Genomic DNA, 24,999 nt, shown 5'->3' with positions numbered 1-24,999 from the left:
AAAAAGCTGACATTTATAATTTAGCTATTGGATGCCGTGGTGGCTCTACTGGTGAACGTTATGATGGAGTTGTCTGGCATCTCAAAGTGCATTAGTATTAGCAATAGCATCAATTCCTGTCACACTGCGAATAATGCTTCTTATTTTATTATAAGTTTGCTGGAAACGAAAGGAATAGCAGTTGAAAAGCACCGAGATGGCAGCCATCAAGGGATTTCTAAACAGACAACCTAACAATCTGTGACATCTAATTTTGATCCTGACTGGTTATAAAACTACAGTCTGTCAGAACAGAGGTTAATGAAATGAGTTTAAATTTGTTTTTAATTATAGTTATGCAATAATGATAATTAGTTGTTTTTCTTGTGTTAAATAGAATAAAAATATTATTTTCCTCATTTCAGTAAATTAAAAATCTCAAGATCATTCAGCCATGAGCAAGTGTTGAATGCTAACATTTTAATATACTGTAATGTGTATGAAATTAGATTTAAATGCAAGGTTGTCACAATTCCTTGAGTGGTTGAGCAACTCAAGTAACCACATAGTATGGTGGGAACAAGTCTACTGTTTACACATCGTCCATCAGTGGCTGTGTAAACAGAAAGATGATTGGCAACATTTTCTGCCTGTATTGCTAAGACACACACTTATAACAAGGTATCAGACTAGTGAAATAAATGCTTCTATTAACTCAAGGGTAGGAATTAATCACTTTTTTAATATTACATGTATCAATTATTTTAATGGTAATGAATAGTATGAGCCAAAGTTGTTGTATAGTCAAGAAAATAAATGCTTGCTTGCTTTATATATTACTTTTACTATCATCTCTGTTCTGGTAAACATGCACAATTAAGCATTTGGTTCCTGAATATAGAACTGTAGAAAAATGGAGGGGGTTAAACATACCTTTCCTAAACAATACAATATTATTTGTCATTGTCAAAAGAACATACATAGACTTACAGAGTGATGTATATGCATATATGGACATTATGACACCGGAACAGCATACAGAAAATACTCTTTTACACCTGTAAACTTGTGATGTGCATTGTAGGAACTGATCATTCTTATTGGACAAGTAGTTATTTTGTAGAGTGAAGATGAAAAAACATTTCTTGCGCTCAACTAAAACTTTCAAAACATACATTAAATGTTATACCTCAGTAGCTTGTAACGACGGTGCCTTTTAAATACCGCACCTTAATCTACTTGTATTTCCTTCAATATTAAACTTTTGCTCAGATTGAGTTGGTGTACGCCATACTACACTACCATCAAAAATAAAACTTGGAAAAGTTGCATAAAAATGTTGAATTAACCCAGACGTAACAAGCACAGTTGAATAAAGACGTTGAAGACACCATTGAACAATCATGACAAAAGGCATAGAAAGCAATACAAATAAACTGTGTAGGCAGATCGATATTGAAAAGTCTCTGCTCAACTGTCCATTAGCTGAGCTCTGCGTAGTAGAAGAAGGGGGGTTGAGAGTATTTAATCTATCGTCTCTGTTCCCCTCCTTGGTGCAAAGGATGCAGACACTCCTTAGTTGTGTGCGTTCAGTGAGGAGGTTTTGGTCAAACATGTCAAGGCCTCCAGATGGAAAGAATGAGATGAGAATAGAATTCCTGGACTCAAGGGGACTTGTTGTGCTCTAGCGCATAGTAGCGATACATGAGACCAACAGCAAGAGCAGCAACAGCAGGTATCAACCATGTAGTCCAGGAGCTGCTGTAAGAGAAGAACAACACCTCTTTGAGCCAGGAACACCAAAATAACATGACTGATACCAGGCAGTAAGACTCCCTAAATCGCACACACAAACTTTAAAAGGCAATGGTAGCCAATCAGGAAGGAATATGGGAAATGGGACAGATCCATGTTGATGACATGACTTTAGAGAAACTGTGTACAGCTTTGCGTGATTTTAGGGCAAAATCTGTAGGAGCAGTGTCCAAAAATGTGTTTGAAGAATCAGCCTCTTGATGGCGCTAGAAGAGGGCCAAGTGAGAAATGAGGTGGTGGTTGTGGTTTGGCAGCCAAGGAGTGTGTGTGCAAAGTTTGGCATGGATAGTGGCAGAGATATGAGTAGGGCAAAAGTGTGATGTGACGTGTGACAGACAGACTGACTGACTGACAGCCGGTGGAGGTTTTGATAGTAACTGCGACATGATGGTTGCAATTAAGGGAATTCATAAAGATATGCATTTGGGATTGTCATTATGTCACCTTACCTGGACTCTCCTGAAGTTGTGATATATACGTCCTGTGGGCAAAAAGATTAAGTGAAAAGAGATTAAGCATGGTTTTGAGCTGTTGAGGCGATTTGACAAAACACAACTAGCTTTGATTAATGTAATTTCACACAATGGATATGACACTACCAACAAACCACTTTGTCAATAAATGTTACAAAGCTTTATACAATTGTATTACACGGCTTGGTTGAATGCTTGTCAATCAATAAATTCAGCGGTGTGTTATTCCCAAATAATGACTTTGAAGTAAGAAATAGACGATGCAGTAACCGAAAATTGATTCTATTTGATCAACTTTTCCCTAAAGTTTTACGAGGTGAATGCATTGCGCAGGACGGATGGCCTGCATTACACTTATGGAACCCTTTTTCTCGTTACTTTTGGGTCAATTTAGTAGTAGTTACAAGAAGGTGTGTAATAAGCGGGATAATAACAGCACGCCTGTTGTTGTTTAGAAATAACCCCCCTCAGGATCATTTAACACACAGTAGAGATCTTCGGGTAGGTACGAGATCCGAAATTACCCGGGATCCGACCTGGTCCGAGCTGGGTAACGGGGCCATTCACGAGCAGTTACCTCGGGTCTCCGATTCTCTGACCGTTAGAGCAGCGGTTCCATGTTACCCGAATGGACCCGGCGATTGGCTGTTACATCTGTCAATCACCCCTGCACCCCCCTTTTTTTCTCCTCCGGTCAGTGCTATTGGCTGCCTTGCTGCGTCACATGACTTGTCGGGAACTATGGCACTAGTTTTAATGATAAACAAAACAATATGCTCTGTCTGCTGCGAACAGTGGATTATCATTAACAATGGCTAAAATGAAAGATTACACATCTAAAGAAAACGTGGATTTATTGTTCCTGTCCGCATTGATTGACCGGGAAATACAAATTAACAGTGGATTATCATTAACAATGGCTAAGAAGAAAGATTACACATCTAAAGAAAACATGGATTTATTATTCCTATCCACATTGATTGACTGGGAAATACGTTAATGTTCAGGGGCAAGCTGCAACATGCAACGGTAAGAAAGAAAAAGTCCTATTTAATATTCCCCTAACCCTAACCATAACCTCACTAAAACTAATGCTGTGAGGTGGGGAACATAGGTCCGACCCCTTTAATATTTACACCACTTCATAATAACTTTGGCATTTGGTCATTTCGGATCTCGGCTCCGGTTCCGAAATCTCTGCCCGGGTATCGGATCTCGTTTTTCTAATAATGGCTGGTTCCGTTCGGATCGGCTCCAACATGGCTCGGGGCTGCTCGGGTAACGTTCTCATATTAAATTTTCCCCGGGTCCATTTGGGTTCGGGTAGGTAAAATTTGACCCGTGAAGACAGAGGCATTTAATCATCCTGTCAGGTGTTTTCTTTTTTAAATTATCCCTTGCATAATTCACTGTATTCTATAGTAAACGTGATAGCTAAGGTATGGCATGAGCATAAAATTAAGCTTACCTTTGGCTTGTCCTTCTTTCTGTCATCCTATGAGAAAAAATAAGTTGATAAGAATTACCATTTTTATTATCTCAGAGGAAAATCACATGCAAATGCATTAATGTAATCAAACAAATCACATTTTCTCCTCTTAGCATTATGATTACGGGGAGGCCTGTCTTGGTTTAGTTGACTAAAAAATCAAGGCAGGAGTCCTTGTAGGAAAATATGATTAAGTTATTATCTCATGTAAACCCACCCCAAACCCCAAGCATCCCAATAACACAAACCTGCAGAGAAAACCAGACTCCAGGAAAATAGAGGTAGATTTTTTTAGACTGTGGCTCTGGAGTTTGTCTACATTACCAGCTACCAGCTTCTTTAGCTCTTAAATACCCTTCAAATGGAGATAGTCTGTGTGAAACCTTGTTCACTGGTTAATAAAAGTGAGTGGTGCACTTGGACTAAAGTGAGGGGCTAAACTACAAACATAAGTACAAATTGAAATCTCAATAGGAGCTTAATACTGAGAAATACTTAGTATAAGCTCCACTATATAGCTCTCTTTGCTGCAGGGCCTTGACCTGACGTCCATTTCTCTCAACAGTACATTTAACTATTATATCACACCAAGCAAACACTAACAGAACATACACATCACATTCAGTACGCTACTAAGAGAGATAAACTTGTGTAGATTGCCCCAATAACATGCTCACAAATTTTAATAGCCACTGTCCATTACAGAGAAGCATAAGCATTCCATAAACCGCCGTCGGAATTGCCGACCTTTTGATTACCAGATGACCTCTGTACCCTCTCAGCTATGGCCGCCCCATGAACCATAGATGAGATATGTTCACCTCCACTATTTATTTATATTTTTATCTTTATTACAATTCTGGGCCTTTATCTTTATTACTCTTATTACAGTTCTATCCCACTACTCTTACCAGTACCAATCAAGTTTTTCTTGCTTATTGTGGCCTGATGACACCTGAATTTCTCCACTGGATCAAATAAAGATCTGTGTGTGTATGTGTATGTATCTATCTAGCCTTGGAAGCTGGACAAAAGCTCCTGCAACATCAATACTTGTAGAGGCTATGAGTGCATTCCCTGCTTGTACATCACACAAGACATTATGGATTAGCACCTACTTTACAGCTTTAGCCTTTAGTTTTTCCAGGGTTACTGAGTGAGATAGATAAAAGAATAACAAGCGCTGCGTCGTTCCGTGAGTAATACAGTTAACTTTTACTGAGAGTGATATTTGAAAGTACCATATGAAGCTCCCCAAGGTAGTACTGCTCCAGCATCTCTCTAGCATCCGTGGAGTGACCGACATCTTCAAAACTTTCTGTGGCGTCTGTGCCTCCCTGCTCCAGTAAAACCTCTTCACCCCCAGGATGCTGAAAGTGCAGAAAGGGATCGTATTTACTGGTTAGCATGACTCACTATCCATAAAAAAGCATAGTGTACTGCACTGCACGCACATCCAAGTGCCCCAGGTGCAGGACTAACAATTATTGGAAACATTCTTGATGAAGATTCTTGTGGCCGAAACTTGCAGCAATGTGGAACTTATTTTTACCAGCAGTGTGTGGACCTTATTTTTCTATGCAATGGGATGTATTATGTATTTTTGTAACAATAAATAATATTGATTTAATTCCAAATACTTGGTTCGGTTGTCTTATCTTTAAATGTAATCATGCTCAGTGGAGTTTTAATGGTCCAATTAGTTAATTTTGTTTTTAATGACTTGATTGTTAGATAGATGGAACGGTAACAGGAAAAGCCGACCTAAAACAAAGTCAACCCAAACTCGTTTCCCAACGGGACTGTGGCCTTAAGCTAGATGCAGAATAGACACAAATCTAATCTTTGCTTCTGGGGGTCCCTGGAACAAAATATTTTGCGATGGGGGTCCGTGGCCAAATACATATCATTATGGGGGTCCTTGACATGACAAAGTTTGAGAAACAATGATAGCAACATACGTTTTTTCAGGAAAACTGTTAGGATTTAGAAGAAATTTTTAGAATGTGTCTATCAGTGGTTAAGGACCCCCAAAATGTGTTTTTGGCCACGGACCCCCATCTCAAAATATTTTGTTCCACGGATGGACCCCTATCGCAAAATATTTTGTTACATGGACTCCCAGAAGCAAAGATCAGATTTCGGTCTATTCTGTATCTAGCTTAAGGCCACAGACCCGTTGGGAAAAGAGTTTGGGTCAACTTTGTTTTAGGTCGACCTTTCATGTATTCGATGGAACAATATAAAAGCGGTATGCTATTTGTAAATCATAAATCAAAGATTATCAAACACACAGGCACCAAATTCTACAAATACGGTAAATGAGTCCACCAACTAAGAAAATATGTCTCCACTAATGGACACACTACCCATTGAAAACAGAACTTGCCTAAAATAACAGTGATGCAATTAATGAAGTATAATGGTAAAACAAGTAATGACAACAGTGTGCGGCACAGGTTATGGCATATGACCTCACATAACCCTTAATAGCAGCTAAAGATAGTAGTTAGCAGCTAAAGATAGGTTGGGGACGGGGGTCGCTTGCCTTGAATAACTGATCTGATCTACAAGCCAAACAGTAGACCAGTTATTTAAGGCAAGCTATACATTGACCGTTGTACTACCAGTGGTGGAAAAAGTACTCACATGTTTTACTTGAGTAAAGGTATCAATACTGCCTTTACAAGTAAAAATATGGAATTCAAAATGTAAAAGTATATAGGTATCAAAATGTACTTAAAGTACCAAAAGTAGAAAGTAGACCTACTCATTATGCAAAATCTCCCATTTCACACATTTTCAAATGCATAAAATGTATAAAAGAAATCTTAGCATGTTTACAAGCTCATGAGCTTGTATCTGCTATTTTCAAATGGACGAAATGTATATGGATGTATGTTTTGTAATAATAATCAAAACCTACAAAGTAAATAGTAACTAAAGTTTTCAAATAATTGTAGTGGAGTAAATGTACAATATTTGGGGCTTGCAACACGCCTGGCAGGAGTCTCCTGAATTTTGATACCATCTCCTGCCATGCTCCTGAATTGTAATTTCTCCAGAATGTTTCCTGGATTTGGTATCAAACTCCCAAAATTCACCAGAACAGAGGAAATGACATCTCCTATGTTAAACATTTTCTGGGGGAGGACCCCCAGACCCCCTGCTTGGGGGGTGTGGGCAATGCATGCAAGATCATACAGAAAAAGAAATCTCCTGAATTCTGACAGTCCAATGTTGGCAACCCTGTGTAGTGGAGTAGAAGTAAAAGTACTGAAAACTGGAAATACTAAAGTAAAGTAATAATACCTCAAAATTGTACAGTACTTAAAGGAGTAGTTCACCACTTTTCAACCTGTCTTCATATAATAGGTCCTCACTAATGTTCATGATAAAACATCACAATTTTTTTCTACTCGGTCCAAGTCTCCTAGGAGAGCTGTGGGAAGTTCAGAATCCATCGTCTTGTGACATCATCATTTTCCAAAAAAATATATATATATTTTTGAAAAAAATATTTAGATTTTTTATCGCGAGAACAATGGCTTCCACTTTAAAATTGCAACTTTTCAGGAATAGAAAGCCTGCAGTTTCTATAAGATGGATTGGCAATCGATGATGTCACAAGACTATGGGTTTCTGACCTGCCCACAGCCCTCCTTTGAGAAAAAAAAAAGAAAAAAAAAGAGAAAAGCTATTTTTGAGTGAGGACCAATTATATGAACATAGGTTGAAAAGTGGTGGAGTGCCCCTTTAAGTAAATGTACTTAGTTACTTTACAGTGACCGTGTCACCACTGCACACTGAACCGTACCTCTTCAAGGAAAGTCGTGATGTCATACACTTTATCGTGGATTATGAGCCATGTGTCCTTGCTCAAATTGTGCGCTCTTATTTCCTCCAGTGTGTAATACGTTACACCATTTTCTGTCGCTTCGCCGTTCTCTTTAATAACGTCATCAGTGCTCGCACAGATGTCCTCTGTGTTGATGCTGCTGTCGTTTATTTCTTCACCCATCCTTGTTGCACTGCCAAGCTGGCTAACGTTAGCTTGTTGGTCGCTGTATATATACTTAGTTTTAACAAACCCCCGATATCTAAACAGACGTTTTTAACTTGTCCCAATTGCGATTCGTAAAACTAGCTCATATTAGCGCTTAGTAACACAACAGGAATGAACAATAAGTAAGTTAGCGCAGATGCTAGACAAGTACTGTAGCCCAGAAATTCTCTACCTGGTTGCGAAAGCCAAAGGCAACCCGGCGAATCAGCCGACATGGGCAACGCACCAATGACATCGCCGATATTGTTCTGTCGTATGAAAACACAGCACGCCTTTCGCGTGACCAATCAGACGAAGCGTTGCGGAATGGCGACCAATCACGATCGCTCGCTTGATGATCACGAGACTTGGACGACTCGCAAAGGCTGTCAGTTTTGCGCTTAACTTGCGCATCAATGGATTTTGCGCAAATAAAAACAGTTGCCACTTATTTAATGAAAAGTGTTCATCGTGACTATAATAACTGTTGCATTTAATGTTAGGTTGTTACAAAGCCTATAGCCTAATTAATATCCATAACCATGCTATAACCTTAGAGTTAAATACAGCATTGCTCTGATATAAGTATAGCCTGCTGCCAAGGCCAAGTGGGTGTTTCTATAGGTTATGACCCATGACAATTTACAACTTGAGGTGGTGTTTTTCAAATCCACTGCTGTCCATGTAGCCATGTTTGTGGCTATGTTTGATTTCTTATCTTTTCAGATAAGCAGCAGCAGTGTGTATGTAGAGGAGTGATAGGGTTCAGTGACGCATGATTCTAGCATGATGGTGACTTAAAGCACTTCAGTTGCAAATAGGAAAAGGGGTGTTGTTGCAGTAACCTAAACCTCTGCTAAAGAGTTATACCCTTACCTGTCTTTCTTTAGGCCTACCTGTAGGCTGTTACAGTAGCCTACTATTAATGACTTTATTTTATCTTTTCCTTTATGTTTTACATTTCATTACATCCAGTATTATCGTAATTATCTTGTTGTTATATTGTAAATAATTGTTGTTGTTGTTGTTAGCACAGTCTGACTACGGATCATGCCACACCAATATTTGGCTGCTTGATAAATAAACAATCTTGAATCTGATTCAGATTCACTTTACTGTCACTTAGATGCACTGTTTTAGGAGTTTATGGTTCATGAAACATAACAATAACAATTTACGAGACAAAGGACAATAACAGGATAACAATGAACAAATCACTAAATGTAAAAAGTAACATAATATTAATTAAAAAATATGAATACATCAGAGCAAGCTGCTCTTTCTAAGGCTCAGGTCAGGTGTTCCTTCAATGTATTTAACAGGCTGCTGCAGTGCAGATGTTCTACCAGTCTCTATAAGTACCAGTGTCCTCTTCCTGGCTGGAGGGTAACAGTAACATCAACTATAACTGAACAAGTTGGTGAGGAAGGCTGGTTCCATAGTTAAGAGGACAATCTGGAGGTGATTGCGGATCATGGGAGGAGGAACATGGATGCTATAGGCCTACTGATGACCCCTTTTAATCCTCTCTTTGCTATTGAGGAGCACACCACGGTTGTCCCCCGGCACACCCAGGACCCAGGAGCCTTAGGGCTGTTTGTGATCTTTTTAGCATCATTGTGTAATCGACTTGTATCACTGTACTATTTGCAAACTGGTAATAAAGTATTCAATGAATCGACCAAACCACAGAGCGACTTGGACAGTCCGTGTGCCAGGTTGGACATCAGGCGCCACAACCGAGCCTGATCCCCATTCTGATTTGTTCTTTGGGGTTAGCCTACTGCTTGACTCTGGCACACTTGTTTTGTAGGCCTATTGTAATTTGTACGTGTAACGTGGACTGCTGGGATACTGAAGCACTGTGATAAAGGTGGATAGGTGCTGTAAACGTTTCATTGTTGCGGAGGGTTCCCAGTTCGATCCCGGTCTCCCCCAGAGTGTCGAAGAGTCCTTGAGCAAGACTCTGAACCCCTAGTTGCTCCTGATGAGCAGGTTGGTGCCTTGCATGGTTTCCTCCGCCATCTGTGTATGAATGTGTGTGTGAATGGTGAATGTAATGCACAATCTATGTAAATCGCCTTTATCGAAGGCGGGAGCTGGGGTCCACAGTGAATCCTTGTACCCAGGGCCCAGAAATTTGGTGAAAACAGCAAAACCCCTGATTGTTGATGGGGAAATCCGTCCATCTTTCTGTATCCATTCATAGGGGGGTGTGTAGCCTACACCCATTCTGGGTACTTTTACTTTTGGTACATTTTGATGCCAATACTTTTGTACTTTTACTCAAGTAAAATCGGGAATCCACTCTCATAGGTAGTTTGGTGTGAGTACTTTTCCCATCACTGAACCGTCTATGCACTGAACATGGCCCACAATCTAGTTTGCTTGCTGTACCCAAAGAGGTCTCAATAAAGCTTTTGCTGTTGCGTGTGTGACGTATGAATGGAATTGTGGGACGGCAATGGCAGCCCTCTTGCCTGTAAACAAATACGCGTTTTGTACCACAGCTAAACAGTTATCAGATTGTAATCCTTAGTGAGTGACTACCAAATCACTGAAACTATAAACATACTGTAAAATAAGTGACTAGCAGCGCAGGCACTGGGATTAAAAGTACATGTGACCAAAGGACAGCAAACCGCCGCCACGGCCCACGCCAGAGCCGAGCCGCTTCCTCGTAGGTTCTCACTACCGTTAGCTACGGTTGCTAACGTTAACAATGTGTATATCTATGTATTAATGTTTAATGTTGTATCTAATTCACATATTCTTGAGTTGAACCTTTGTTGTCACCCGTATTTTACAACTATTTGTTTTTATGTACCTAGTATTGGGCAATATTTGGCTAATAGGCTTAGCTATAAGCAGCTAAAGCTAGCTTAACTACATTTCCCATAGCTTATGGCAGTGTTTCTCAAACTTTTTCTTGCAGGGCCCCCAAGTTGACACTTATTAGCCCGCAGACCCCCATTTGAAAACATATGCCAGGGACCCCCCCATTTACGGCTCTATGACTATAACAGTACTTTTCAACCATTTTAATTTCAAGGACCCCCAGTTTGATATGCATTGGCTCGCAATCCAACCCTTATAGCAGCCCATTCATTGAAACTGAATAGTCCAGGTTGTATTAAACGATGTTACACCCACCAATGTTGCAGCTGTACGGAAAGCTGGGGTTGTCCTCTTTGAGTTTGTATCTGTCAAGTCTTTGTTTCATAAAAATCCACCGTAGACATATTACGAGCCATACTTTCTGTAAATAAAAAGTGTTGGAAGCGCTCGTTGCAAATCACTTAACGCCACGGACCTGCGTGCCACATGTTTGGAAATGCAGGAGGCAGCAGGACGTTGCGTAGAGTGCTTCCAAACTCAAACACAAAATAATCACCTGCGTGGAATTTATTAACATCTTATAAAATGCAAATAGGATAACCCAAAGATTATAATCCAAGCTTTCCATACAGCTGCAATGTTGGTGAGTTTAACTTTGTTTAAATACAATCAGATAGAACTTTACAGTTTCAATGAATGGGCTGTCAAGGGTTGGTATTTCAACTTAAATGCCAGATATCATCATAGCATCTTGCTTGTTACTGTAATCTTGCTTTGTTACATCAAAGAGAGAATTCTGTATCCTTTTGTAGCATTTACACCAGCAGTTCTCAGACTTATTAATTGCAATGATCGGCGGTTAGGTATAGGCCATGGACACCCATAACTTTGAGATTGTATACTGTCAGAGTTACAGCCCCATAAGGATCCATTTTCCTAACTATCATTTTGCTGAGGATCACTACCCCTTGGAACCCCCTCAAGAACCGCTGGGGGTCCCCAGACCTGATATGTTTTATTCAATCACTCACCATCATAACGGCGAGTGTGCTCTAAGGGGAGGAGCTTGTGCAAGGATGCGCTGGAGAAGTCCCTTTGAGCCACAGTCGGTCGCAGAAGCAGTCCCTGGTCAATATTTACTATTCTGTCCATAACAGCACATAACTCGGTAACTGTGCTGAGTCGGCTCATACGACCTTCGCAACGCTCGACACGGCGACTTGCTCGCTGCCGCTCGCTCGGAGGTGTCTCACATTGCTCAAGGTCGCCTGAGTCGGCGTGCCTCCGTCATGGTTTTGTCAATAACTATACTTTGCCAAAACAGCGAGAGAAGCACTCAGCTCAGCTCTGGGGGGAAAAAACCCTCTTGCATCATAACATGTCCAGCTACATTACTTATGTAGCTATTAGTGTGGCTGCTATTCGTAGCTCAGAGTCAGTACTGCTGCATGGGGCTGAGAGCTACGAATACAGCACTAGGTGTCACATGGACGTCCCACATAAAAAATGCGGTCCTCTACAGGGACTTTTCCACGGGTAACAAAGTCAGACAGAGCGAGAAGGGTGAGGCTGGCAGGGAATTGCGTCAGGCACGCAGAACTAGTGGCAAGCAAACCGATACTGTGAGAGGCTGGGAGCCTCAGCCAACCCAGGGTAAATCCAGGAAAGGCAAGAAGCACACCACCTATGTAGATACACTGTGGCGCGACTTCTTAGCTACTGTAACAACACCGTAGAGCTAAAGACCCTGATACTAGATGGTGAGTGTGGAGGGCAGCGATTCAGGAGTCCTGAGTTGGTGTTGGCTAGAGCTAGACAGCACTCTTGGATCTCATAATGTGGATAGCTACTCTTACAAAGTAACATACCTTATCTATGTGGCTAACCTTTTATTTTTGAGAGCTTTTATTGTAACTCATACTCAAGCATAAGTAGTTTGCCGGAACACTGATGAAAGTGCATCCTAAAGCACTCATGCACTAGAGTTAACTTGGATTAACTGTGCCCTTTGTGTGTTGTCTTTAACAGATAATGGATGATGATGTATCGATGCACAGACTGGAAGGTAGTGATCCAACTGCTCAGGTCGGGGGCTTGATTGTAAAGAAGAAGAGTGCTGCTGCGGAACCACATGTTTTTCGGGCACCCTCTCCTCGCACTTCTTTACTGGGTTTGGATCTTCTGGCAGCCCAGAAGAGGAAGGAACGAGAGAGCAAGGAACAGTTAGAGGCAGACATCAATGACAGAGCCAGTAAGAAATCAAAGGTAACATCCTACCAGGACTGGGAGGAAGGGAAAAGCGATTCTGATTCTGATGATGAAGAAGATGGTGACGGTGACGAGGACAAAAGTACTAAGAAGGAGAGGTATGATCTATGATGATGTTGTTACTGTCATATTTATGTACATAAGAGTGGAGTATTAGTGTAAATTATTTAATAAACTATAATCTTATGCTATAGTATAAACGCATTTCCCCTTGACAGGAAGTACCGTGTGACTGGTTCTGAAACGCCGTCCAACCCTGGAGGAGTCAGTGAAGAGTTTCGTCGCAGACACCAACAGAGGGAGAAAGACAGACGCGAACATGGAGTTTATGCCTCCTCCAAAGAGGACAAAAACATGGAGCGAGAGAAAGACAGAGAGAAGAGCAGAGATAAGGGCAAAGAGAGAAGGAGTGAAAGAGGTGATTTTAACAGAAGATTTCATAATAACATGGTTATTATTGGTGCAGAAATCTATTTTTATGGTGGGGGTCTGCAAGAAGCTATCTGCCTGAAAGGTGGTCTCTGTGTGTATCTGACTGTCTTGAGCTAATCTCACAAGCTGCCACTGCTAGACCAATCAGTCCAAACTTTCATGCACCCTAACCCTAACCCTAGGCCACAGAAGTACTTCCACGTTTTATATTTTTTTGAAATATTTAACTTAATTTTTTATAATTGAAATGGGGCTGTTATCACACTAAAACCTTGCCCAAATTTGGAGTCATACGTCATGACTGACATCGTTCTAATATGGGAGACCCAATAGACGCACTGTGTCTACCGATTCAACCTACCCAGCTATCGCTGGGATGGGTGTGACAGGTCAAACGGGTTTGAAAAGAAGCGCTACACCAGGATATCAGAGAAACAAGTGGTTCAGGAGGAAGCTTACAAATGGAGTGTTGAAGATATTATCTTCAACGCTTACATTACATATTATGTAATGAGACTGCAGAAGGAGGGAACAGATGGAAAGAGAGAAGGTGTGTGTGTGTGTGTGTGTGTGTGTGTGTGTGTGTGTGTGTGTTAGTGTGTGTGTGTGTGTGTGTGTGTGAGTGTGAGTGTGTGATTTGAGTTGAGGCAAAAGAGAAGATTAGGGTGGTCAGGGTGCTTACCACATGGGCTTAATAGACTGACCGGGAGTCCCTGTTTGATTTCAAGCCGGCCGGAACATTTGTTGCACGTGATGTTTAAAGACTACATCCTCTTGTAGCTATAGGATCTTATTCAATATTTGTTTAAACAAGTTAAATATTTGTTGCAGCAACTTTTATCTGTCTGACCTGTCTTTTATGTCTGGCAGATGAGCGGGAGCGCAGCCATAGCCGCGGAAGCAGCAGCAGCCGGTCAGAACGTGGCGACCGCAGTGAGCGCTCACCAAGAGATGGATCGACGTCGGAGCGCCTCAGCCGAGGGAGTAAGAGAGATGAACCATCTTCACCACAAACGCGCCCTAGAGGTAAGACAACATTCACTTAGATATGAATAATAAAAGAAGTCAACAGCTCATCAGTCACAAAACAAGTCATGTCTGCCTGGCCAGGAGAGACCACTGAAAAATGTTCCCTTGTTACAGATTCCTTCACGCCATCACGGTCAAACTGGGAAGAGGATGACAGTGGTTATGCGAGTTCACAGCGTTCACATTGGGAGTCTCCGTCCCCTGCACCTTCAAATAAAGAGTCTGATCGCTCAGAGCGCAGTAGTAGTATTCGCTCTGGCCGGGACAGCGAGAGGAGGGACAGGTACGCGACTACGTTTTTGAGTTGTGTCTTATACGATCATGCATTCGAAGGTACTAGTTTTCTGTAATTTCCTGAAAAGATACATGCAAAATATTGATTGGCAAAATATTGATCTTTCCATCCTCATTGGACTGAATTCCACGAGGAGGGCAGACTCTTCCCCCTCAGACAGAATGATAACAGCATATAGTATTAGGCCTGGGGCGGTATGGACATTTTGTTACCGCGATTACCGTCTTCCCATTTACCGCCGGTACTGCGGTAATTACCGCACCCCCGTATCTATTAATTAAGGTTCGGCGATAAGCCAAAATATTGCAATCATCTTCCCAAAAGTCGCCTCTCCACTGTGGAGAGGAGACACAGCCTGACTGCCCGAGTTATACTTCTCTGTACAGCACAGCGGGTCTGGCTTTCAAAGGAGCAGATCTACAAGCTCACAACACATCGCATCCGCGACGCGTTCTGAGCTTTTAGATCTGCACTGTCGGGTTACCATAGTAACGTAGCTACTTGGGCTTTTCAGACACAAACAGCTGTGTGAACAAACCAGAAGAGGAAGGGTAGTCAGATCGTGTACAGTGATTCTGTAAACTCACGTCACGTCACGTCTCAACTCTCAAATCGCAGTGATTGAGTGCTGCTATATACAGGTTTTAGTTACAAGACTTGACAGAAAAGGTTATAAAATCGCCGACGCGCCGTACGGGGCTCAACATGCGACGCGGTGGAGAAAGTAAAATAGTTTCATTTTCGGTTTTACTCCACGCGGCCCGCGCTCCGCCAGTAATCCGTATGAATAAAAAAAGATATGCCACAACACAAGGTATGTATTAACATCCTTGTGTCGAGTGGATTACAGAGAAAGTGTATGCTGCTCCGTCATAGAGTTGTGCTCCGTACCCTGCTCTGTGCACTGTGTGCAGGGCGTGATTCCTAAACCCACCAGGATTGAGTTAAGACCCGCCTCACTCCTGGAAGACCTCGCGTTTCCACGAGGCGGGTCTTAACTCAAGCCTGGTGGGTTTAGGAATCACGCGTGTGCAGGTCTGTGTCTGAGTGACGTATGTGGCTTCCAACGTGTGGTACACGGCCCAGAGCAGAGCGGCATGGAGCGCATGCGGTCCTCGCTTCTCCCCCGTTTTAAAACTCGCTTGTTTTCCAATAAAAAATAGACCTTTTTTTTTGTCTTTTTACCGCGGTAAGCACAATGACACCGCGGTAGACCTCGGTATACCGCGGTACGGCGGTACGGCGGTTACCGCCTCCAACCCTACATAGTATCTCTCACCAAAGTTTGTCGGTGAATGAAGTGAATGCGAGTGCTGGGGTCTCATTCCGTAAACAATCCTATTTCCCTCCCTCAGTGTCTCTGACTGGAGTCAGTAACTGAAACGCTGGGATCTCGTTCACTGAGCAGACCTATCTCCCCTCAATCACTGACTGGGATCCTGTTTGGTTGTTCACTGAACAAACCTATAGGTTAGATTCGATCGATAGGTTTGTTTGGTGAACAGGGATATGGTATCATTACTAAATGATTTGAGGTAGTTTCTCCCTCAGTAGAGTGTTTCCGTGTGAATGAACTACAGACGATTGCATTTAGTTCAGTGAACATAATCTGATTCCCTCGCATGAACTAATGCAAAACAAGACATGGGAAGAAAAAGGTTAGATCCCGGAGAGTTGTAAAACATAATCATAAATAAAAGATAATTTGATTGTTGTTTGTTTCTTCATGGTTCTAGGTAATGAATGTTTTTCTGGTCTGTACTTAGGTCAGTCAGAGGCCGTTACCCTGATGATACACCTCTGCCCACCCCCTCCTATAAGTATAACGAGTGGGCCAATGACAGGAAGCATTTAGGATCTACGCCTCGTCTATCACAAGGGAAAGGTACTGATTCTGAAGGAAGACTGCTCCCAATATTGAATTTGCTCATTTACAATGTACAGGTTTTATGGACTTTCATTAGGCATCCCTGGCATCCAATTACTTCCTTTTGTTGTTATTTCTTTATCCTGCTTCTGAACCCAGCTGGGGTGGATGTTTACACCAGCATATTGTTTTTCAAAGATTCAATTTCAAACACTATTCTGTACCTAAAGTACGTGACGTGATGTTTAATCTCATTCTCTTTTATGTTTCAGGCAGGAAGGAGGGTGGTGAGGAGGGAATTATGTTTGATAATGAGGAAGAGAAGGAGCAGTGGGAGGAAGATCAGAAGGTATCCTCCTTGACATAATTATTATTGACAAAATACACTATATTGTGAGAGTTACAGTAGATCGAAACACAGCCCTAGGTCCTAATATAAATCCCAACTTGTTATGTGACTCTGTCCATGCATGCAAGCCATGCATATGCCTCAGGCCCACAACAGCTCCGACCCTGTACGTTCGATATCATTACCAGATGCAACTTGTCTGTCATATGTTTTCCTGACAGTCAAACATTTTAATAACTCAGCTGTGACATAAGATAGTTATGATGTCATGTCATCTTTGCCTCTGTTTATCTAGCTGAAAGATCCTGTTGTTTAATGGAGAACTGGCTTGTGGGGAATTTCAACTTTCCAGCTTGGAGTTGGTGAGCTCTTGACACAAATCTTTTTTTTGTGACTATCTTTCACAGCAAGCTGACAGAGACTGGTACATGATGGATGAAGGCTATGATGAGTTCCACAACGCTCTGACTTCCACCTCTGAAGAATATGTGAAGAAGAGAGAGCAGATCCTTCAGAAACAGACACAGAAACGTATATCTGCCCACAAACGACAAATCAATGAGGTACTACAGTACATCACATCTGCCTGTTTTGATCATTCATTTGTCCTTTTACAGATTCATTGATTAATTTGTACGTGTGTGGTATACACACATACAGTTATAAGTTGGAGGGAGCAGTGTTTGTCTGAGCAGAATTGATTGGTCTTGTTAGTAAAGCTAGCTGTGTGTATGTGGCTCTGTTTCTCTTAGGATAATGAGCGTTGGGAGACAAATCGTATGCTTACCAGTGGGGTGGTGCAGAGGCTGGAAGTGGATGAGGACTTTGAGGAAGACAACGCTGCTAAGGTTCACTTGTTGGTCCACAACCTGGTGCCTCCGTTCCTGGATGGAAGAATAGTTTTCACCAAGCAGGTAAGTTAACAAAGTGCAGAGTGGCTAACATTTACTGTAAGCTAATGTGTTGTTAGCTTGTTGCGACCGTCTGGTCACAGTTACTATCAAAACCTCCACCGGCTGTCAGTCAGTCTGTCAGTCAGTCCGTCCATCACGTCACGCTTTTCCCCTACTCATATCTCTGCCACCGTTGCCCCTATCCATGCCAAACTTTGCACACACACTCCTTGGCTGCCAAACCACAACCTCCACCCCTCACATGCCCCTCTTCTAGCGCCACCATGAAGCAGATTCTTGCCAAACACAATTGTGGACACTGCTCCTACACATTTTGCCTTAAAATCACGCAAAGCGGTACACAGTATGTCTAGAGTCTTCTTGTCATCAACATGGATCTGTCCCATTTTGTGCCACCATCAGGCCGATTTGGAACCATTGGCACTTACAGGCCTATTTGTGTATACATGTGACCTGATGGTCGCTTATCTCCCGATTAGGGAGTCTTACTGGTAGATCTATTTTTGGCAAGCAACACTTAGGGCAAATGAGACTTTAAAGGATCTAATATGATTGACTTAGCCTTTAGTGAATAACAAGTTGCTGCAGTAAGCACTGGTTGTGTTATCATGTCGACCTAACAGTGAATATTGATTTACCTAATTCTGTGTTTGTGTGTGTGTGTGTGTGTGCGCGCGCACATGTGCATGTTGCAGCCGGAGCCTGTCATTCCTGTGAAAGATGCCACATCTGACATGGCCATCATCTCTCGGAAGGGCAGCCAGCTGGTTCGCAAACATCGTGAGCAGAAAGAACGCAAGAAGGTAGGACAGTGTAGTCCAACAATGATAATATATAAAGTAGGGTAAGCCGCAAGATACAATTAAGCTGGTGGGAAAGGACAAGGTCAGAATTGACAAAGGACGGGCAGATTTTCATGAATTATGAAGAGTCAAGAGTGTGGCTCTGAAGCTTCTATCTATTATTAGCTGATCTAATGTGTTAATCTATCCATCATTGATGGATAGATATTAATTAAATAATTACAGTTTATAATACGGCCAACATTCCATTACCATTGTCACAGCAGATTTACATTTCATTCATTTATTTAAGTAGACCTGTCTGTTGTGCTTAATGTCAGTTTTATTTAAAGTTTTATGTACAGTATAGCCATATACGGTGATGGTGCTTTATTGTGAGATCATGTCTGAAAATGCTCTTACATCACAGCATCTCCATCAAAAAAGAAACAAATATATACATATATACATTTAACATAACATTGCAATCACAATTTCATAAAACATAACATTAAACAAGAACAAAGGGCCTTCAATGTTCATTTGACCTGGGATTTAGCTCCATATAAAATGTTATGATTGACGTGTGCACAAATAATGCTTCAGCTTTAATTGTGGAACCCTGTATCTCTGGTTTGATGGTAACATTTTGTATTCACTTTTCAGGACATGGTTGGGGTCAGAGACAATGTTGTTGGTCAGATTTTATGTTATTATGGCAGGCTTTTTCATGGTGTTTCTCAAGTGGTTGGCCAACAATCCTTGAGCTGATTTTCATTTGGTTTTGTCTTTAAACTGGTGGATAAACTCTAGTACCATGTATTTCTGCACTACTGTCAAACACTCATAATAGAAGTAAGAAATTAAAGAATGTATCTACAAAATACCTAAGGCAGCGGAGAAAATACATTATTTGTTTTCTTCATTTGGTGACACATTAAATGTGGTCTTATCTTGCCAGGATAACAACTCTGTCGTTACAAGTATTTGTACAAAGATAACGGCTTATGGCTATGTTTTCAGGCACAGCACAAGCACTGGGAACTGGCAGGGACAAAGTTGGGAGACATTATGGGCGTCAAGAAGAAAGAGGATGATGGCTCTGGGTCCAAAGTGGGCGAGGATGGCAAAGTAGACTACAGGTGAAGATATTGAGTATGATAAATGTTGCTGACATTACTGACATGCGAAATGCGTTAAAACTTGTATTGGATAGTTTTTCAACCATTTAAGTCCTATTCTATATTTTGTTGTGTTTTAACTAGATATGAGAACTTCTTTTGGCGAATAAAAATGTTGTTAATTGTTGAACTGTAGTGCTGGTTTTCCCATATTTGTATTTTTTCATTTTTTGTCAAACATTTTCATCTTTACAGAGCAGAGCAGAAATTTGCAGACCACATGAAAGATAAGAATGAGGCCAGCAGTGATTTTGCTAAAAAGAAAACCCTCTTGGAGCAGAGACAGTACTTGCCTATATTTGCTGTCAGGCAACAACTTCTGAACATTATAAGGTACTTATGAAATACTTGCACAACAATACTATTATGTATATACTAGTATAGTATGGAATATATACAGTATTATGCTACTATATACTAGCATAGTGTATACTAGTGTCCATTTATGGTCCATTTAGTTAAATTTGTACACTCTTAGAATTACAGTTTCACTTAGGATTTCTGTTCGTTAAAGTGTCTCTGATCAAGACACACATTTACATGCAAAATATATCTACAGATACAAATAAACCGGCGACAAATCAATGTCCCTGGTCCTTAAAAGACAAATAGTAGATGGTATAAAGAAACAGTTTACCATTCATCATGACTGTGTGACAGTGACTCAATATCAGGTGAGCTTATACGCGTGGTCTTTTTCGTCTTCCCTAGGGACAATAGCATAGTAATTGTGGTGGGGGAGACGGGCAGTGGGAAGACCACCCAGCTGACCCAGTACCTCCACGAGGACGGCTATACCAGCTACGGCATGGTGGGCTGTACACAGCCCCGCAGGGTGGCAGCCATGAGCGTGGCAAAGAGAGTCAGTGAAGAGTTGGGGAGTAACCTTGGAGAGGAGGTAAGACTTATTATATCAGAGGAAGCAGCCATATGACTATCTGTCCTCTATTTATAACTACTTGTGTATATGCTTGCAAATTCTTATTGCTGTTATGGAATCAGTCATATGCTGTTCAGCATGGCCATCTAGTGGTTAAACAGTGTATCTTAAAGCTGTTATGGAATAAGTCCTATGCTGCTCAACACTGCCATCTAGTGGTTAATCAAAGGTTCTTCTGAAGTTCTAAGTATCTCTTTAGTTCAGGGATCAGCAACCTTTTTGAAATGAAGTGCCATGTTTTTATTTTCTAGTGTTAGTGTGCCATGTCAACATACATTTTAATGACAAATATTTTGACATATTTTGATTCATGGGTTGCATTTGTAGTCCTAAACCGGCCATATTGAGGACCAACACAGGTTTCAATTTGTCTGATTGGCATAGAACCAATGTTCTATGTTAATCAAAACACCTGTGTTGGTCCTCAAAATGGCTGGCGTAGGACTACAAATGCAACCCATGAATTGGCAGGACATTGTTATAATGATAGACCCAGAGAAATAATCCACCTATCAACAATCCACCTATCTCCCCCCGACTCCCTCCCCAGTCAGAGTTCAGAGTTTTAATGAATGTAGAATTTTGTGAAAGATGTAATTTGCTATAAATGAGCTAACTTTATTTAATTGACCATGTTAAAACAAAAAGATTTGTTTTTTAATAAAAGTTCTCTCTCACACACTTCTGCCAGTGTGCCGGTGATCTCCCTCCCCCGTGCCAATGTTGGCACGCGTGCCTAAGGTTGCCTATTCCTGCTTTAGTTGATGGTTTTAACATGTTGTGCTGCAGGTGGGCTATGCTATCCGTTTCGAGGACTGCACATCAGAGAAAACAGTCATTAAGTACATGACAGATGGTATCCTGCTGAGGGAGTCCCTGAGAGAGTCGGACCTGGACCACTACAGCGCTGTCATCATGGACGAGGCTCACGAGCGCTCCCTGAATACGGACGTGCTGTTCGGCTTGCTGCGTGAGGTCAGGGTCACAACAGCCAACACCCCTTGAATTAACCATATTCACACGCCTGCCAGTTTGCTCTTACTTAATACTCGGGGAGTTTCACTTCCCCGAGTATTAAGTAAGAGCAGAATTCACAACCTTGGGGTATTATACAACAGTAAATTAATAGATGGCTGCCGTATAAATAATGATCAACAGATGCAATTTATGCCACATTTTTGTCTTGTGGTATGTATTATTGTGGTACATACTGCTGTCATGTGACTTACTGCTGTCATGTGTTTTGTTTACATTTTTCCACTTTTCTCTTAACCCTTGACCAGGTTGTGTCCAGACGTTCTGACTTGAAGCTCATAGTCACCTCTGCTACCATGGACTCTGATAAATTTGCATCTTTCTTTGGCAATGTCCCCATATTCCACATTCCAGGAAGAACATTCCCAGTGGACATCTTGTTCAGCAAGGTATCTTTTAGTTAAATAATTGTTTGGAATAGGCATAGCATGGTATGTTGATTGTCACATAATCAATTAACACTTGGTTTTTAGGCTTTGAAGTTGCACATGGCAGATATGACACCTAACTTGAATATACAAAGAAATTACTGACATATTTGACAACTTAAAAAAGAACATTGTATTGATAGTGGAAATAGATGCGACGCGTTGTGAGCTTGTAGATCGGCTATTTCCACTACTTTTTGAAAGTGTTTGAAACGTTATAAACATTTCTCAACATGGAAACGATTATGACGATTATGCAAAATAATTGCAATTACCTCAAATAATTGCGATTGGACGATTATGTGATAATTGTGACAGCCCCATATGTGATGTGATGTGCTGTGCAGACTCCTCAGGAGGACTATGTGGAGGCGTCAGTGAAGCAGGCTCTTCAGATCCACCTCAGTGGGATGTCAGGAGACATCCTCATCTTCATGCCTGGTCAGGAGGACATTGAGGTGAGGCGCCTGATGGTCACCATGCTGCTTGTACCACACTCATATCGTTGCTGTTAGGCAGAAACCTTGTACGGCCACATTTAGAGGAGAATTACGGACTACCTGTTTTCTTACCTCTGATGTTATAATATCCCATCCCGAGTGCACCGCAGCTCCGAGCGTGAGCGGTGGATTCACTCGTATTATTATTATTTTCTTTTGAGATATGTGTTGTTCATAATGACAAAATACTCGCCACAGTGTTTGTATCCAAATTGAGCCGCGGTAGTGGACAATGGAGGCTCAGAGGGGACTTTGGATTAAATCACGGGTGAAATCTCATTTTGCAAGACTTTAAGAATTACAAACACTGTGGACACTATCTTGTCATTTTGAACAACAGATATCTACAAAAAAAAGAAATATTTTTCTGCGAGCAATACTACAGTGTAACACAAACATAGAAAAAATAGCCAATACAATCTCAACATGTTGCATAGCAATGCATTGTGAGGTTTTAGAATCACTATTTGTCGTAAGATCTAGTTCAAGTGGTTAAAGGATAAGGCCTGTATAAGTGTATTATTTTCTTAGTGTCAACATAACCTACGAAAATACCAAGACCGGAAAATACATTTAACCTGCTTCCAAGTATGCTTCATCTTACCACAACAAATATAGCTTAAAAGTCATAGAACTCCCAGTTAAAACAAGTTCGAGATCATCCTGTTGCTTGCTTTGGTCCGTGTAATCATTTTGATGAACCTGGGTATTGTAATCTTTCATGCGCTATAGTGTCATATACATTATGTATGTACACATTTACATTATTTAATGTTGTTCTTTGGTATCGTTTTGGGGCACAAGAACCACTTTGTAGTTAAACTTTGTTATGCTCTCGCATGAAGGTGTTGCTTGCCGAAAATGACACATCTAAAATCTAAAACGCTTGTAGATGGAAAGTGACACCGTCATGCTTCAGAGAGTAAATTGAGCTTCATGTGAAACGTATACTTGTTTAACACTGTTCCTTTAACCTTACAGGTGACCTCAGATCAGATTATACATGTTTAACACTGTTCCTTTAACCTTACAGGTGACCTCAGATCAGATTATCGAGCGGTTAGAGGACCTGGAAAGTGCTCCTCCTCTGGCGGTACTTCCCATCTACTCCCAGCTGCCCTCTGACCTCCAGGCTAAAATCTTCCAAAAGGTCTCTCTCCTCATCCTGATCTGTTGTCTCACAAAGGCCCCTCTGCATAGAACACTTTTATGTTTTGTCTTTACATTTCTATTTGCTTAGTTTGTAATGTTTTCTTGTACTGCACACGGTTAGGCACCAGATGGAGTGAGGAAATGCATTGTCGCTACCAACATTGCTGAGACGTCGCTGACTGTTGATGGAATCATGTTTGTCGTGGATGCAGGATACTGTAAACTTAAGGTATTTTTCAAAGAGCAACTGCTCTTTAAATTTCTAAATTGTTCAACAATAATTTGACCGGGCTAACGCACTGCCTCTGTGTTGTTCACTCACTCTGGTTGGTGTCTGTCTGTTTGGCCAGGTGTTCAACCCTCGCATTGGAATGGACGCCCTGCAGGTGTACCCCATCAGCCAGGCCAATGCCAACCAGCGCTCTGGCAGAGCTGGACGTACAGGCCCAGGGCAGTGTTACAGGTAACGCTTCTGTTCTGTTTCAACAATGTTTCACTTTATTAATACATTTCCCTTGTTAAGTCATGTAAAATAATCTTCTGGATTGTGACTTCCACTCATCTCTGACTCTGAAGTCTGACTCAGAGTTCTGCCATATTCAATATTCAACCAGTAAGACTCCCTAATCGGGAGATAAGCGACCGTAGGTCACTTATCTCCACAAATAGGGCAAAAATGTGTTTTTCCACAATCTTCCTGATCCATGTTGATGACATGAGTGTAGACATACTGTGTAGTGACTTTCGAGATTTTAGGGCAAAATCTGTAGGAGCAGTGTCCAAAAATGTGTTTTTAAAAATCTGCCTGAAGGTGGCGCTTTATGGGACAGATTCATGTTGATGGGATGAGTGTAGACATACTGTGTAGCAATTTGCGTGATTTTAGGGCCAAAACTGTAGGAGCAGTGGCCAAAAATGTGTTTTAAAAATCGGCCTGAAGGTGGCGCTAGAAGAGGGCCATGTGAGAAATGAGGGGTGGGGTCTCCGCGTTGCCTTGGCGGACGAATAGGTACCGGCCCCGGCTCTCCCGGACGCTCCTAGGCCGAGTTACGGCTTTTTATGTGAGCTGCAGTGGAGGGGGTCCTCCACTGGGGGTGTCACCACTTTTGCATCCGTTCTGGAGCAGCAGGAGTGGGTGGTCCCCAGGAATTCCCTGTGAGCAGCCCGTTGGGGTGGTCATTTGGTCAT

The 24,999-nt window shown here is 41.6% G+C and overlaps 2 protein-coding genes across 3 annotated transcripts in view; one reads left to right on the top strand and one right to left on the bottom strand.

Moving 5' to 3' along the window:
• Nucleotides 1–979: 979 nt before the first annotated feature.
• Nucleotides 980–7,908, bottom strand: cyb5b (cytochrome b5 type B). Of its 2 annotated transcripts, none has more exons than XM_080729836.1 (5): nucleotides 7,574–7,908; nucleotides 4,998–5,126; nucleotides 3,736–3,762; nucleotides 2,244–2,275; nucleotides 980–1,740 (listed from the first exon to the last, which is right to left on the bottom strand). In XM_080729836.1, exons 1-5 carry the CDS (start codon nucleotides 7,775–7,777, stop codon nucleotides 1,644–1,646), a joined length of 489 nt encoding a protein of 162 aa, XP_080585962.1. In that variant the 5' UTR covers nucleotides 7,778–7,908; the 3' UTR covers nucleotides 980–1,643. The 2 variants fall into 2 exon arrangements, with proteins under 2 accessions (XP_080585962.1, XP_080585963.1); XM_080729837.1 differs by having other exon boundaries at nucleotides 980–1,737.
• A 2,365-nt stretch (nucleotides 7,909–10,273) lies between these two features.
• dhx38 (DEAH (Asp-Glu-Ala-His) box polypeptide 38) overlaps nucleotides 10,274–24,999 on the top strand; it is a 33,205-nt gene continuing 18,479 nt past the window's right edge. The window contains exons 1-19 of the mRNA XM_080729979.1: nucleotides 10,274–10,481; nucleotides 12,668–13,005; nucleotides 13,126–13,325; nucleotides 14,210–14,365; nucleotides 14,483–14,651; nucleotides 16,430–16,548; nucleotides 16,803–16,879; nucleotides 17,287–17,442; nucleotides 17,632–17,793; nucleotides 18,489–18,596; nucleotides 19,599–19,717; nucleotides 19,952–20,089; nucleotides 20,468–20,654; nucleotides 21,486–21,671; nucleotides 21,980–22,120; nucleotides 22,507–22,617; nucleotides 23,693–23,809; nucleotides 23,933–24,040; nucleotides 24,162–24,274. Coding sequence (XP_080586105.1) covers nucleotides 12,671–13,005; nucleotides 13,126–13,325; nucleotides 14,210–14,365; nucleotides 14,483–14,651; nucleotides 16,430–16,548; nucleotides 16,803–16,879; nucleotides 17,287–17,442; nucleotides 17,632–17,793; nucleotides 18,489–18,596; nucleotides 19,599–19,717; nucleotides 19,952–20,089; nucleotides 20,468–20,654; nucleotides 21,486–21,671; nucleotides 21,980–22,120; nucleotides 22,507–22,617; nucleotides 23,693–23,809; nucleotides 23,933–24,040; nucleotides 24,162–24,274 — 2,702 coding nt within the window. The 5' untranslated portion in view covers nucleotides 10,274–10,481; nucleotides 12,668–12,670. The remainder of the gene's footprint in view (nucleotides 10,482–12,667; nucleotides 13,006–13,125; nucleotides 13,326–14,209; nucleotides 14,366–14,482; nucleotides 14,652–16,429; nucleotides 16,549–16,802; nucleotides 16,880–17,286; nucleotides 17,443–17,631; nucleotides 17,794–18,488; nucleotides 18,597–19,598; nucleotides 19,718–19,951; nucleotides 20,090–20,467; nucleotides 20,655–21,485; nucleotides 21,672–21,979; nucleotides 22,121–22,506; nucleotides 22,618–23,692; nucleotides 23,810–23,932; nucleotides 24,041–24,161; nucleotides 24,275–24,999) is intronic.

Source organism: Nannobrachium achirus, assembly GCF_963921795.1.
Source record: "Nannobrachium achirus genome assembly, chromosome: 7".
Taxonomy (NCBI): Eukaryota; Metazoa; Chordata; class Actinopteri; order Myctophiformes; family Myctophidae; genus Nannobrachium; species Nannobrachium achirus.
This window is presented reverse-complemented; position numbering and strand designations above follow the sequence as displayed.